At 35.8% G+C, this 14,334-nt stretch overlaps 2 protein-coding genes across 3 annotated transcripts in view; one reads left to right on the top strand and one right to left on the bottom strand.

Moving 5' to 3' along the window:
* LOC135207347 (uncharacterized) overlaps window positions 1–7,448 on the top strand; it is a 29,672-nt gene extending 22,224 nt beyond the window's left edge. Inside the window, exons 9-13 of the mRNA XM_064239076.1 lie at window positions 1,345–1,538; window positions 2,053–2,122; window positions 4,278–4,417; window positions 6,101–6,204; window positions 6,459–7,448. Of these exons, the coding sequence (XP_064095146.1) occupies window positions 1,345–1,538; window positions 2,053–2,122; window positions 4,278–4,417; window positions 6,101–6,188 (492 nt within the window). The 3' untranslated portion in view covers window positions 6,189–6,204; window positions 6,459–7,448. The remainder of the gene's footprint in view (window positions 1–1,344; window positions 1,539–2,052; window positions 2,123–4,277; window positions 4,418–6,100; window positions 6,205–6,458) is intronic.
* A 3,126-nt stretch (window positions 7,449–10,574) lies between these two features.
* Window positions 10,575–14,334, bottom strand: part of LOC135207348 (uncharacterized) — a 50,870-nt gene continuing 47,110 nt past the window's right edge. For both annotated transcript variants that reach the window (XM_064239079.1, XM_064239078.1), the window contains exons 12-13: window positions 13,804–14,029; window positions 10,575–11,431 (exon numbers count right to left, since the gene is read on the bottom strand). In XM_064239079.1, coding sequence (XP_064095149.1) covers window positions 11,225–11,431; window positions 13,804–14,029 — 433 coding nt within the window. In that variant the 3' untranslated portion in view covers window positions 10,575–11,224. The remainder of the gene's footprint in view (window positions 11,432–13,803; window positions 14,030–14,334) is intronic.

Raw genomic sequence — 14,334 nt, forward strand, 5'->3', positions numbered from 1 at the left:
TATATATATATATATATATATATTATATATATTAATATATATATATATATATATATATATATATATATAATTTCTCTTGACAGCGATACTCCGAAGTTAGGACAATACATGTTCATTGTCAATCTTGCTTTCGTTAATGAATCGTGGATAAACTTACTTTTCAGTAAATCACCCACAACACAGCTGCTTCATATACCTACTACACAAAAGAGCTCATCACCAGTGTGGAAACCATCTACATGCACGGAAAAATTCACCCGTATCTTGCACGAATTTTTCTTGCACTTCCTGGATATTAACCTGTGGCTTGCAAGCAACAGCTCATGCAGTGCTGACAAAAACTCGATATTGGCATAGAACTGAATACCTCAGGCATCCTCAGGACCCCTACCCGCAGCCCTAGGGCCGTATGCGGGCCTTAAAGAATGTTCAGTGCGGCAAAATGATGCTCTTATCCAGCAGACTGCCCATGGCAAGCAACGGCATGACAGTTTTTGCACCAATTCTGATACAAATTCAAACTACTTAACAAAGTCATAATAATAACAATAAAATGAATTTCATGTCATTCTTTCCGTTTTGCAATTCATGAGACGCAAATCCTATGCAATCACGCTCGGCTTAGGACCGAACTGAACATGATTTGAACATGTTTATACGTCGACGTTTCCCGTCTACCTGTGTACAAGTGTCTAAACTTCAGTCGTTGCCTACCTATCGTAGGGTGGTTGTTTTCCCTTCTAGTGAATTTCGCTCTCTGATTTGGGATTTGGTGCGTTTCCTTGTTGTTTTCTCTTTATGTGTTAGTTAATTGAATACAGAATGCCAGTGTGCTTAATATCGAAGAAATTAATAACCGGCCTAATATTTATAACTGAAGTAAATAGCATACAAACGTGAACTTTCATCGATAGTATGGATACTTCTCATATGCGACCTTATCTAAGTTTGGAATGTTAACGTGGCGCTTTCAATAAAAAAAAAAAAAAAAAAAAAGTTGGAGACCTCAGGAAAACGTTATTTCCCGGTTCTCAGGTTATGACTGCTTCCTAGAAAACTCGGGATAACGAAAGGGGTATTTCTGAAGAAATGGTAGATGGAAAAGGATGTCAAAACAAAGACCTTCGTTTCCCGTCCTTTCAGTCCATCTCTCTACACCTTTCTGTGCCTTCCCTTCCTTCCCCCTAACATTGCTGAATTGTACTTTTACCAAATCTATTATTTCCCCTTTTTTTCCACATGGTGGAACCATCTCAAAGTACATATTGGAGTAAACATTAAAAAAAATGTTTTTCATACCATTTGCTCAGTGGATTATCACATTATTATTGCTTTAAACTGCAGATTCTCCTTGGATTCTGGCCTTCAGTAAAAGACTACATCGAGGGATTGGTGTCAGATCACATGCATGATCTGGATCCCAGATTCCATATCAGGCGCATGGATTTGGGATACCCTGGTCTTGAAGTGGCGAGCGTTGATTTTAGAAGGCAATACGTTGGTGGTGAAATACGCGCTTTCCTTGATGTCAAGGTCATGTAAGTAAAAGTCTACTACAGCTTGTGTAGCTTTATATTAATATACAAGTTCCTCGTTGGACGAGTGGTTTTCGCGCTCTGCTACCAATCCGGTGGTCCGAAGTTCGATTCTCGGCTCGGCCAACGCGGAATCAGTTATTTATTTCTGGTGATAGAAATTCATTTCTCGATGTAATGTGATTCGGATCCCGAAATATGCTGTAGGTCCTGTTGCTAGGTGACCAATTGGTTCCTGGCCATGTGAAAATATCTAATCCTTCGGGCCAGCCCTAGGAGAGCTGTTAATCAGCTCAGCGGTCTGGTAAAACTAAGATATACTTAACTTTATATCAATTTATAGATTCTTCTCTATTCATAATCTTTATTCTATCTACGTTGACAAATTTTCACGGGTAACTTTCAACTTACCAGCATGGTTTCGAACATTTGAACAGTATCTACTTGATTATAAAACAATTCCATTATATACATAATTCTATAGTTGCAAGTTAAAATATTTTCATTTTCATTGCAGGTATAACGGCGGCTGTTCTTCTCGCATCCAATGGAATCCTGGTTTCGAATTTGAAGTCAGTAACATAATGGTCAGTAATTTAATTTAAACAATTATTTTAGTCGTGTGAATTGGCTACTACAAAATAAAAATGATTCACATATATATATCTCACAATATATAATATATATATATATATATATAATATATATATATATATATATATATATATATATATATATATATTTATATCAAATTTACATAATTACATATATATATATATATATATATATATCTATAGATGTATATATATATATATAATATATAGTATATAAATATAAATATATATATTATATATTATATATATATATATATATATATATATATATATATATATATATATATAGGGGGTATGGGACCATTCGCGCGGCCGATTCGCCGCCGATAATTAGCTACCGCCAGTTCGCCTCCAAGGCCGTTTTGCCGCCGCCTATTCTTCACGGAGGACTATTCGCCGCCACAAACAGGTCGTTTGTTTTCATTGTTTAGATTTATGTTGTTTGGTTGTTAAATGTAATGAATACACTTTTAAAGAAAAGTTATTTTTTTTATAGTGTTTAAAACGAAGAAATCTAAATTATTTCTTTTCCTAATATTTTTTTTCCGTTCTCCCTCAATTCTTCAAAACTGACATTCTTAACAAAGGGGGAAAGAAGTTTTAACACGATGGCTTTAGATACGTTTTTGATAAATCATCCAATAGTGATCCAAGCCTCAAAATTTGGCACTGCGAACAAACGGGGCGATGTAATGGACGGATCCACACCAAGAGTATCGCTGTGATAAAGATGAATGAACACACCCATTCTGCTTCTGCAGCCAGTGTACATGTTGCCAAAGTGGAAGCAAATTTAAATGATGAAGATCGGACAAATAACCACGCAGAATCAGCTCATCGAATAACCACCCAACCACCTGGAAATTCATAGGAACTTTAATGAAGTTACAAAAAGGAATAGATTTATATATGGAACAGCTGATAGCGGGTTGTCCACCACCATTACAACCAAAAAAATCATATATCGAAACGCGGACGAAAGAATAACAAAAAAATGTTCTTGAATACAACGGTGAAAGAGATGCTTTGGAATATCGCAAAGGAATAGCCACAATTATCAAATGAACTAAAGATTCTATTTCTTTATTTCTGTTTATTTTTGATAATTGTTGAAAATGAATTTTTGGTGTAAACCAGTAACATTTTACAATGTTGGAATATCTTGAGGGATTTCTTAACTTGTTTCATAAACCAATAAAATGTTTGTTTATTTTTTTTGCATCTTTTTATTTTTTGTTAATTTGTAGTAGTAAAGATAAAAGTGGCTAAAAAAATGGAAAGCTGTAAAGGGAAAAAACCCAATACATACTGCATTTATATTTCTGGTGGCGAATAGTCTCCGGTGGCGAAATGACCCAAGTGGCCAAAAGCTGGTGACGAACTGGCGGTGGCTAATTGTCGGCGGCGAATCGGCCGCGTCGAATCGTCACCAACCCATATATATATATTATATATATAGTAATATGCATATATATGATATATATATATATATATATATATATACATATATACATATATATATATATATATATATATATATTATATATATATAGAATCTAACGTATCTGAAATATTTTCCTGGGAGGTAGTGAAGACGTTGCACCTCATGTCAGCAATAGAAAGGGCCAGGTTCACTATCAGACAAAAATTCATGCTCAATATTTCTCTTCTCAAGGTATCTTGAAATCTTGCAACAAAAACTTCTTTGCTCCCCACACTTTTCTGTGCATTAAATTTACAATGTACTTTGAACACTGCTGGGCAGGCACAGATACAAGCCTTTATCAAATTGCTACGAAAAAATGTTGTATCAGCAGCTGCCTATGATGTCGGTCATAGCCAGTTTATCTATGAAATACTTAAAGAATATTTTGAAAGGTCTAACTTCAGTGATATGTCATCATCTCACTAAATTCGCATTTTTTTTCTCCTAAATATCCATTTGCCGATATTCCTGAGATCAGCTGGCTCTATCTTTGCTGGATGGTTACGGGGAGAAAACGCGACAATAAATATAACTTCGAGACTATTATCAGACTTACTGTTTAGATTACTATCCTCATACACTTACTGTTATTATGTCTGTCATTTTCATTAATAAAGTAAAGTTACGTTTCATTATTTGCAGGTTCAAGCTGTGCTAAACATCGAGCTGATGAACTTTGTTGGTTTTCCACCTTTCGTACAAAAGGTGGTTGTGCACATGGAAAAAGATCCAATCATAGATGCAGAATTTAGCGACATAGCTTATTTCAACATCACACCTATGTAAGAGCCCCGTCAGTTTGTACTTCTCTCTTATATAAGTACTCTTACACATCTTGGTATGATGTAAGCTTACTTGATGGCAGTTTTGAGATTTTATCTGTTCCTTTTTAAAAGTAAAAAGTTTGAGATTAAATATAAAAGTAAAGGTAGAAGCTTGGTAGAAGCTTGGAAGAAATGGAAAAATCGGTTCATGACATAAAGGGAGCAGTCCACTGACCTGGCAATCCTGAGTTGTATACTGCACCACTCAGCCATGGGGTCGCCGCATCTCTATGCATATCCCGCCCCCCCCCCCTCCCAATACCCTCACGAGTATAATGTGTATATGTATATATGTACACACACATGTATGTGTGTATGTGTTCCTGAAGTGTGGCTGTTGAATGTGAATGAAAAATTTTATGAGATAAACTGTCAGGATAAAGTATGCAAAAAGAAAAAAAAGAAAATAACTAAATTTAAAAAAATTAAAGGGTGAGACGTAGGATGCTGAGTTGACATGTACTAAACACTCTCATCCCATGATCTACAAGTCGTAAGGGCTAATCATATCACTGAAATTTAAGTAAATAATAATAACAGAATCCTAAACTCCTTTGCATATTTTCTTACCGCTGTTCTGTTTATTAGGATAAATTATTTTACCCGATATTTGAACGAATATGTTTGTTACCTGGAACGCAACGACTGTGTATGCAGTAACGTTCGCCATTTCAATAATCAGACAAAACTTTCAAAACAAACATATTCTTATTTCATTTTTACTGAACTGGAAGAAGAAGTATTGAGCGCTGACAACCGGGCTTACAGATGTCTTGCGATTTTTTTTATTTTTAGCATTTTTGTTGTCATACGAGCATATCATCGATTTTTCTACAGAATATTCAAGTACACAGTAAATAAAGGGTGATGCAACTAATTTTGCTTAAAAACTATTCTTTCTGAAACAGGCGTGAATACTCTTCGACTGCTTCGTTATTGCATGGCAGAACTTCTGGTATTACGTTGCCAACTTCTCAGTTCCAGAGTTCCTTAATTCCTCACATCTTCGGGTTCCTTCATTTCCTCACAGCTTTGGGTTCCTTCATTTCCTCACACCTTTGGGTTCCTTTATTTCTTCACAGCTTTGGGTTCCTTCATTTCCTTACATCTTTGGGCTTCTTCATTCCTCACATCTTTGCGTTCCTTCATTCCTCACATCTCGGGGTTCCTCCATTCCTCACGGTTTTGGGTTCCTTCATTTCCTCACATCTTTGGGTTTCTTCATTTCCTTACAGCTTTGGGTTCGTTCATTCCTCACGGTTGTGGGTTCCTTCATTCCTCACATCTTCGGGTTCCTTCATTCCTCACAGCTTTGGACTGTGGAACCATCTCACTGATGATGCTTAGCAATTACCATCTCATAAGTTCTTGCGAAGATGCAATGCATTATTACCCTAAAACAATTCCATTTTGTATTTCAATAATTTATTTACATTTGTTTCTATTTACTTATTCATTTATTTTTTCTTTAATAGTAACTCATCTCTTCTTTCTTTATTTCCAATTAACTTCTGGTGCCTCTTTCAAATAAACCTCATATTCTTTGGAAGTTTGAATTTATAGTCAGTAGCCCCTGTGGACTTGTTCCATATACTGAAATGTGTCCTTATTATTAACAATAATAATTTTCTTTTCTCACAGCAAGAAATATGTCATGTATTTCATCAGGAGAAAAGTGAAGAGCTATTTTCCTATCACCCAGCACCTCGACTCCGGACTAAGATTTTGAAGACTCTTTCTAAAAGGTTTGTTGGTGAGATCGATGATAATAACTACCTCCTTTGCATTTACAAGTTTGATGAGAATGTCTCTTTATCATAAACGCATAGAGGGGAAAATTAGGATGTTAATATAATCCTTAATTTTTGACTGGCTGAAAGGTCCCAATTGAAAGAGCGAAATTGTCGATAAATTTCTTTAATGGAAATATTTAGCATATTTTCATTATTCACTGTTATAAATATCACACTATTCATTTTGGCCTTTGGCTTCATTCCAGGTTGAGCGTGCGTCCCATTGCCCGTTAACTAAACATGTGGTTGGTTGCTATGCTGTCATTTGGCAGTTATATCTATATGCAGAATGTACTGTGTACTTCAAGAACATCTCTAAGCCATCTAATAGATTAATTCAAACCCAAAGTGTTGATCACAGTATAATTCACAAATCTTCTCGTTGAAATTTGGAACACAGATTTCTCTGTTAGGTGATGATTTTCTCTTTCAAAACCACTTTTATCAGCCATAATGAGCACAGTTTAACAAGACCATTCATTAACTGACCTGGATTTTAAGGCACCGTCCCTACTAAAACAGACTGGACTCGTAATTAAAAGTCGTTGTTCATAAGATGATGAAACCGGAACTGAAAACCAACTTGTCTGGTACACAATTAGCGATCGTATGATTTGTTTCTTATAAGATCCGCAAGTGGCCAACAACCGTTTTATTCTGTATTAGCTAGTTTTTGTTTACAAATTCTCTTATTTTTATGTGTATTTTTAGTTTGTATTTTCTATTCTTTAATTTTTTTTTCTTTTTTAGCTTTTTTAATCGTGGGTTCATTTGCATTGTTAGTTCTTTTAATTCTTAATTGGTTTTACCCATTTTCTTAAGGTTTAGGTACACAGTCTTATTTTATTTTCAATGATTTTTATGTTTTGTCTATAATTTCAACTTCATCATGAGGCTATATACCTTGAAAGCATAATAAAATGTTCTATCTGACCTTAGCAAAGTTATTCATTATCAAATTAAGATTTCAAGTAGCCGCTTTATGACCGAGACACTATACATCTCTCTATCTATCTATCTATATAGGTTGGTACCTGCAGCAATGACTAATCTATCCTTATGTACATTTGGGTTTAAATAGATTATTGTATAATTTATTTGTATTTATAATCCACAATATTTATTCATTTACTACAGCCTTGAAAATGAGACTTTTTGTCTTGAAACGTCGGCACAAATAAAGATGTTTTTATGTACCAATCTGTTTCCATTGTCCTCTTATCTTCTATCTATCTATATATGATATATATATATATATATATATATATATATATATATATATATATATATATATATATATATATATATATCCACCCTATGACTGAGACTGTATATACGTATATACGATATACATACATACATACATATATATATATATATATATATATTATGATATATATATATATATATAAAATATATATATATATTTATATATATATACACACATATATATATAATACATAAAAAAGGCAATTTCTGTCTGTTTGTCAGTCCGCTTGTTTGTTTGTTCGCTCTGCACGCGCAGACTATGAAAGCTAGGGTTACCAAATTTTTATGCCATAGATTCCCTTTCCCCCTAAGGAAAGTTTTAGTCAAAATCTGAATATCGAGGATGGTTTTTTTTATTTTTGGTAGTCGCTGCTGAGTCCTCAAAAACCATCCCACTTCCCTGACAAAAAGCCATGGGATTTGGGTCAAGGTTCATCCTGTATTAACCAACAAAGTAATGGTTCCTGGTGTTTTAAGGGGATAATAATCCCTCTTTTTTTTTTTTTTTTTTTTTTTTCATAGACCCTTATTTTTTTCAACTTTCAGAGTTGACATCTATGTAGGAGTATTTCTATAGGTACAAATCAGGCTCCCCACATCATGGGGACCATAAGCCACTCTAGGTAGTAAGGGGGTAACCCCCTCTGGGAATGGGGGCCCGAAGGTTTTCCATACCATTAGGGGACAGGAGGCCTACGCCCTTTATCAACTTACTGACCAGGAGGAGAAGGTGGTCGCAGCCTACCTACCCCGCCCTTGATAGCAGGGGAGCACAGCCCCCTTTAGAAATGAGGGCCCTAAGGCTCAAAGATAGGCCTACTGTATTCAAATTTGGTACTGTGAGTTAACATAAATGAATACAACCGCATTTAACATCAATATCAGAGTTTAACTATAGGATGAGTTTTATCAAGGTCTGTTTAAGGGGAGGTGGGGGGCTTGCGATGCAAATCTTTCCTGAGCAACCTGTTGCAACATGTATTCACCTGCTGTCGTCCGCAATGCTGACTGAGTTCCAGTCAGTGACGCAGTAGCATTGGCTGGGGGAACTTGAATGTTCAGGGCATTTAGAAGTGAATGTGCGTTCGATAAAAGTCCAAGGGACAGGTACAGCTGTCTAGTATTTATATACATATAGAAACCCTATATATATATATATATATATATATATTATATATATATATATATATATATATATGTATATATTTTATATCCACAAACACTGCGCTCCATATCCAATCCACCCTACCTCAGGAATAAAATAAGGTGAAGGGGAATTATAAGTGTTAAGCGACTGCCACCAGGGAGATTCGAACTCCCGAATAGTTGGGAACCGACGAATACAGTGATGACTTTTTTACCACTGAGCTCTCAAGCGAGGTATAAGTTGATACCGACTTTGCCGTACATATCTAGATTCGACATCAACACACCACCGCCAAGACAGCTGATCGTTAAGTTTGTAACACGTGGCTATTCATGAATCTCGTGCATGCACCGTGCCGTTTTGTATACTTGCAAACATTCAGCAACAAAACCTGAATTTCCCTGGTCCCTAGGGAAACACTTATCACTTATAATTCCCAAATGGAGTACGTTATTTTCCTGGTCCCCAGGGAAACACTTATCACTTATAATTCCCAAATGGAATAAGTTATTTCCCTGGTCCCCGGGGAAACATTTATCACTTATAATTCCCAAAAGGAGAACGTTATTTCCCTGGTTCCCGGAGAAACACTTATCACTTATAATTCCCAAATGGAGTACGTTATTCCCGAAGTCCAGTGCACTGAATATTTAACGATGTTTATCGTTAAATAGCCTATCGAATTCAGGTATACATACATGCATACACGTTTAAATATATATAATAGTGTGTGTGTGTGTGTACATGTATATTAGATACGTCTACATACTGTAGTTGCTATCGTAGTTTTGATCTTACGTACTGCAGTAACTTTGTACAATAAAGGCGATTACAACCTGACTTTCACAGATTTCAATTGTTGCATTGGACAATGAACTTGACCTAATTATCTGGTCATGAGCATTATTTTTTTATGAATGCAATTAAAATGTCACTTTTAGCATCATCACGTATTAGCTTTACCCTTATTTCAGTATACATATGTAAGTAATTACACCTAATCCCAGAATTAAAAATAAGACAATCGTACCATTCTCTGACATGAAGTCTGTAATTTTCAGGAAAAAGGTAAAGTAGATTTATATAAGTTTCTCTATTTATCCCTGTTCTTGCATGAAGTTCATGTAGCTTCATTTCTTAAATAACTTTTGTCTCATTTTTTTACTTAAAAAAAAAAAAACTCTTATTTCACAAATTCTAAAGTACCAAATTCCTATCTTTCCTATTGTCACTACATCTTCCTTTGACCGCAAAACCAATGCTGCAGTTGTTCTTCGGAAGACTGTGCAACTTTCTGTGGCTACTTGGCTTAATTATGTAGCATGAATGTTTGTTTTGTTTGTTTGTTTGTATGGTGTTTTCACGTTGCATGGAACCAGTGGTTATTCAGCAACGGGACCGACGGCTTTACACGACTTCCGAACCAAGTCGAGAGTGAACTTCTATCACCAGAAATACACATCTCTAACCCCTCAGTGGAATGTCCGAGAATCGGACTCGCGGCCACCGAGGTGGCAGGCCAACACCATACCAATCACGCCACTGAGGCGCTGTAACATGAATGTTGTACAACCTAACTAATAACTAAAAGGAAGGATGAGCGGCAGAGCCTCCGGAAAGCTTTTCATTCCGTCTCGACTCGAATATATAAAAGGTGTCCATAAAGTCCCAGTACCATTACAAGCAATAAATACTTGTAATGGTACTGGGACTTTATGGACACCCTGTACTTTTAACTTAAATCTATTCAACACACTATCACGGCTATATACTTACTTGTTTCTATTTAATTTGATGTGATCTTTTTAACAGCAGCAGAAAACAGTTTGATTAAGCAACTGGCTATTTCATACAAAGAGCAACCAGAGTATATCTTACAATCTAAAGAGTTCAAATAAGTAAAGAGTTCAAAGTGACATATTGTATTTGAGATGAACGCCATTGTATGATTTCACAGTGAATGGATACTTACAACGAAATTAACTGAATATCATCAGGACCACATGGCTCAAGCCATTTCCATGAACACAACGATTAAAGCTTCAAAATGCCAGAAGGAATTCATTTACAAAACAAATTAAACCTTAATTTACTAAAACTACAAATAACATACGGAATGTTTACATTTGTTCCATAGAATAAAAACTGAGACCCAAAAGTTTTTGTTCCTTCGTGAACCTTGATATATTTGGTACAATCCTCTTTTAATTACTTGTACAAAAATCAATATAATTCCAATGACTCAGGAAAAATAACATCTGGAATTTTCACAGTGGTCAGGAAAGGACGCAGAAGAGTGCAGCGATGCACTCTCAAAGCATAAGAGAAAAGGCAGACATGTTTCCTATGTTATAATGCAAATAAACAATTCCGTAAAGACGAGGTAAGATAACATCAGTATGTCCACCACTTTCACCTGAAATTAATGTGATTACGTTGTGAAACTGAATTCAAACACAAAGCCGATAATAAAACTAAAAAACGTTCTCCCTGAATTGCAGAGACGCTGAAACTTAACCATACAAAACTTGGATTCAAAGGGACATGGGACCGTATTCAGAGAAGTTGCTCGTTGAAATCGTCACTATGAAGTGAGACTCTGTTTCCATAATCCAACCTGTCCACTTCCTTGAGGTTACCGTACACAGGATCTCTGTACCCGACCCAGCACAGGACATGGTCTTTCTTAGGATCAGCCAGGTCATACCAGTTGCGTTCTCTGACGACCTGGGAGGAGCTATTTCGAGCGAAGCACAGCACCACCTGTAACGGACAAGACGCCACTATCTACACGCCGTTTGTCTGGTATAATACCACCAGCTGTAATATCACAATTTCTCATGTTTTTATCGACAATATAAACAACTCAGTTACAAATGATCGTCAGTGACCAAGAAGATAGAAGCCAACATGACAAAGTAGCAATCTATTTTCTAGACGTAAGAGGTGACAGTGCACATACGCAGTATTATATTATATACGCAATATTATTATACATTTAATACGTATTCCGAACACAAACCACAACAACGTAATATTTACTGGTGTAGCCAACAAGAATTATCACGACAGCCATGGATACAGACCAAAGCAAACAAAGTGCTTAGCACATTGGCAGAATACATGAGTCTACATACAAAGCCAAGCTACCACTTGCTATTCACTTAACAGCTATTGTACCACATTCAATAGCAAACACTTTTCAAAATGGCCAACCCCAATCAACGTAGATAGATTCGAAGGAATCATCGCACGGATAAAGAATATCTTATTAAATCCAAATTTTATCTTATTAAATTGAACTAATTCCAAACTTTTTATCACTGCAATAGCGACGAGTTACAACACCCCAGGTGTAGTATTGTTGCCAAGGCCAGATAATTTTATTAGAGATGCAGTCGACGATGGTCTACGTGGTATTTAATACATAGTGTTAATGTTTCTAGCTGAATAGGGGAGTCCTGTCATTTTTGAACACTTACAGATTTACGGTTACATCTAAGTGCTGTATTTCTTCAGTAATTAATTACAGTATTAAGGACCTTATTGTTTCAATAATAATAATAATAATAATAATAATAATAATAATAATAATAATAATAATAATAATAATAAAAAATAATAATAATAATAATAATAATAATAATAATAATAATAATAATAATAAGCTACACACTGCACTGATCAAATAGACATGTTGAGAGACTCATCAGAACAACTTTCCTTTCGCGTATAATAAATCTTACCTACAATAGGACAAAACACTTTTCCTTAGTTTATCGTAAAATGACATGAAAGGATGATAACAATCGACCTGCCTAATTTACTGTGAACCTTCAAAAGTCGAGGGTATTTGAGAAATACTAGCTTATTGTCTGATAATACATAAATCTCATTTCTCAGTCGGCTACTTAACATTCAAAGGAGGCAATTGGTATTTTTGTGTTGCTAACTTGCCGTGGCCTCCAAGACAGAAAAGAGGGAGTACAACGAATGGAGCATAACCTCAAAACGAGGCCAGGCCAACTCCTTGGAAAAAAAAAAAAGTTATTATATTGATCGTGGAAACTAGAGAACCGAAAAAACGGGCCCATTCACTCGTCCGATAAATCTTGGTATTTTGATCCAAGCCAGTCCATTTGCCAGGGACTTAAGGTCACTTTCAAAAGGCATATTGCCTTTTACGTAATACTTTGGGTACATTAATATTAATACGCTTCAATCTCCTTCTAATTCATAAATGAAAGCATTAATGATCTATGAGACTTGAGAAATGCAAAAAGACGGGAATGCAAATTTAACCCTTTTTTAAAATCATCAAAGAAATACTGCGTTCATAAGCCATTCTGTCTTTCACTCGGTATTATTTTATCTTCCCAAAGTCACGGACAGAACCTTATTGACAATTCTATGTAGAGACGTCAAATTAAGGCCGAGACACAATGGTGCATCTTAAACACGGACTGCAAGCACATTTAGAAACACCTCAACTGGAAAATGCTACACGTAAAAAATAAAAAAGGAACCAGGTCAAACTGAGGGAAATTTGAAGCTACCAGGGGGGAAATAATTACACTACTTACTAACTAAAAAAAATCTCAGATGGATTTTCTCGTGTCCGAGAGAGAGAGAGAGAGAGAGAGAGAGAGAGAGAGAGAGAGAGAATGCCTGTTTATCAGTAGTATTTATGTACATTTGAAAAATAAATTAGTAAATAGTCACAGTGTGTTTTAACTACTCTTTCCCTCATACACATGAAGGGCGAAATCTGGATGGTTGAACTGGGTGCAGGGGGAAATGACAGAGAAAAAAGTTTGGGAACCACTGAGGTTCACACTTTCTTTTAAAATAACCACAATCTACAAATCCCAAACAGTAACCGCTAAGCACAGACACAAACACAAGCTCATATTTATTCAATGCATTTGAAATCTGGGATACTTAGTATCTTAAAATGTTGAACTTCAGGACAATATTTCTCCCCTTGGAGAGAAAAAAAAAATAGCAGAGAAGATTTTCCTATGAAGAGTCACAAACACTGACAATGTAGTGAGAGAACCCACACCCAACATCTCACAACCATACAAACATTGCTGAAATCAGGAAAAGCTAATAAAACATCTTGTAACACTCACCTCTCCTAGCTTGTGAGCCATCTTGTGCTTGGTCTTGGCAGAAACTCTCAGAGTGTACTGGGAGAGCGGATGTTCGAGTTGAAATGCGAATGTTTTTTCGAAGACGGGATTCTGGGTGTTTTCGAAAATCTCAGTCGTCACGTCTGTCAAGGGTTTCAGCTGTTGGTTCTGAAGGTAGAGCTTCACGTAAGGGTTTGGAATCCTGCACACTTTTTTGGGCAAGTTTCTGAAACGAGGATCATTTTCTTTTGAAACTGAGATAACACAGACTTATTGAGACGGTATAAAATAACTACAATAATTTCCTTCCCAAAAAAAAGTCGTTAACTTGATTTATTATGAGATGATTCAATGCAACGGGAAAACAGGAATGGAATGGAAGATAAAATTCAGGCAAGAGTCCTAACACTGCGACCTACGAGGTCATTCAGCGCTGGGAAGGAAATTGAGAGCAAAAAGCTTTCAATGATATAACAGGAGGGAAAACTCGCATTTGCATATGCAAAAATTGTTGATGAAGCTGGTGAGTAA

Source organism: Macrobrachium nipponense, chromosome 32, assembly GCF_015104395.2.
Source record: "Macrobrachium nipponense isolate FS-2020 chromosome 32, ASM1510439v2, whole genome shotgun sequence".
Lineage (NCBI taxonomy): Eukaryota > Metazoa > Arthropoda > Malacostraca > Decapoda > Palaemonidae > Macrobrachium > Macrobrachium nipponense.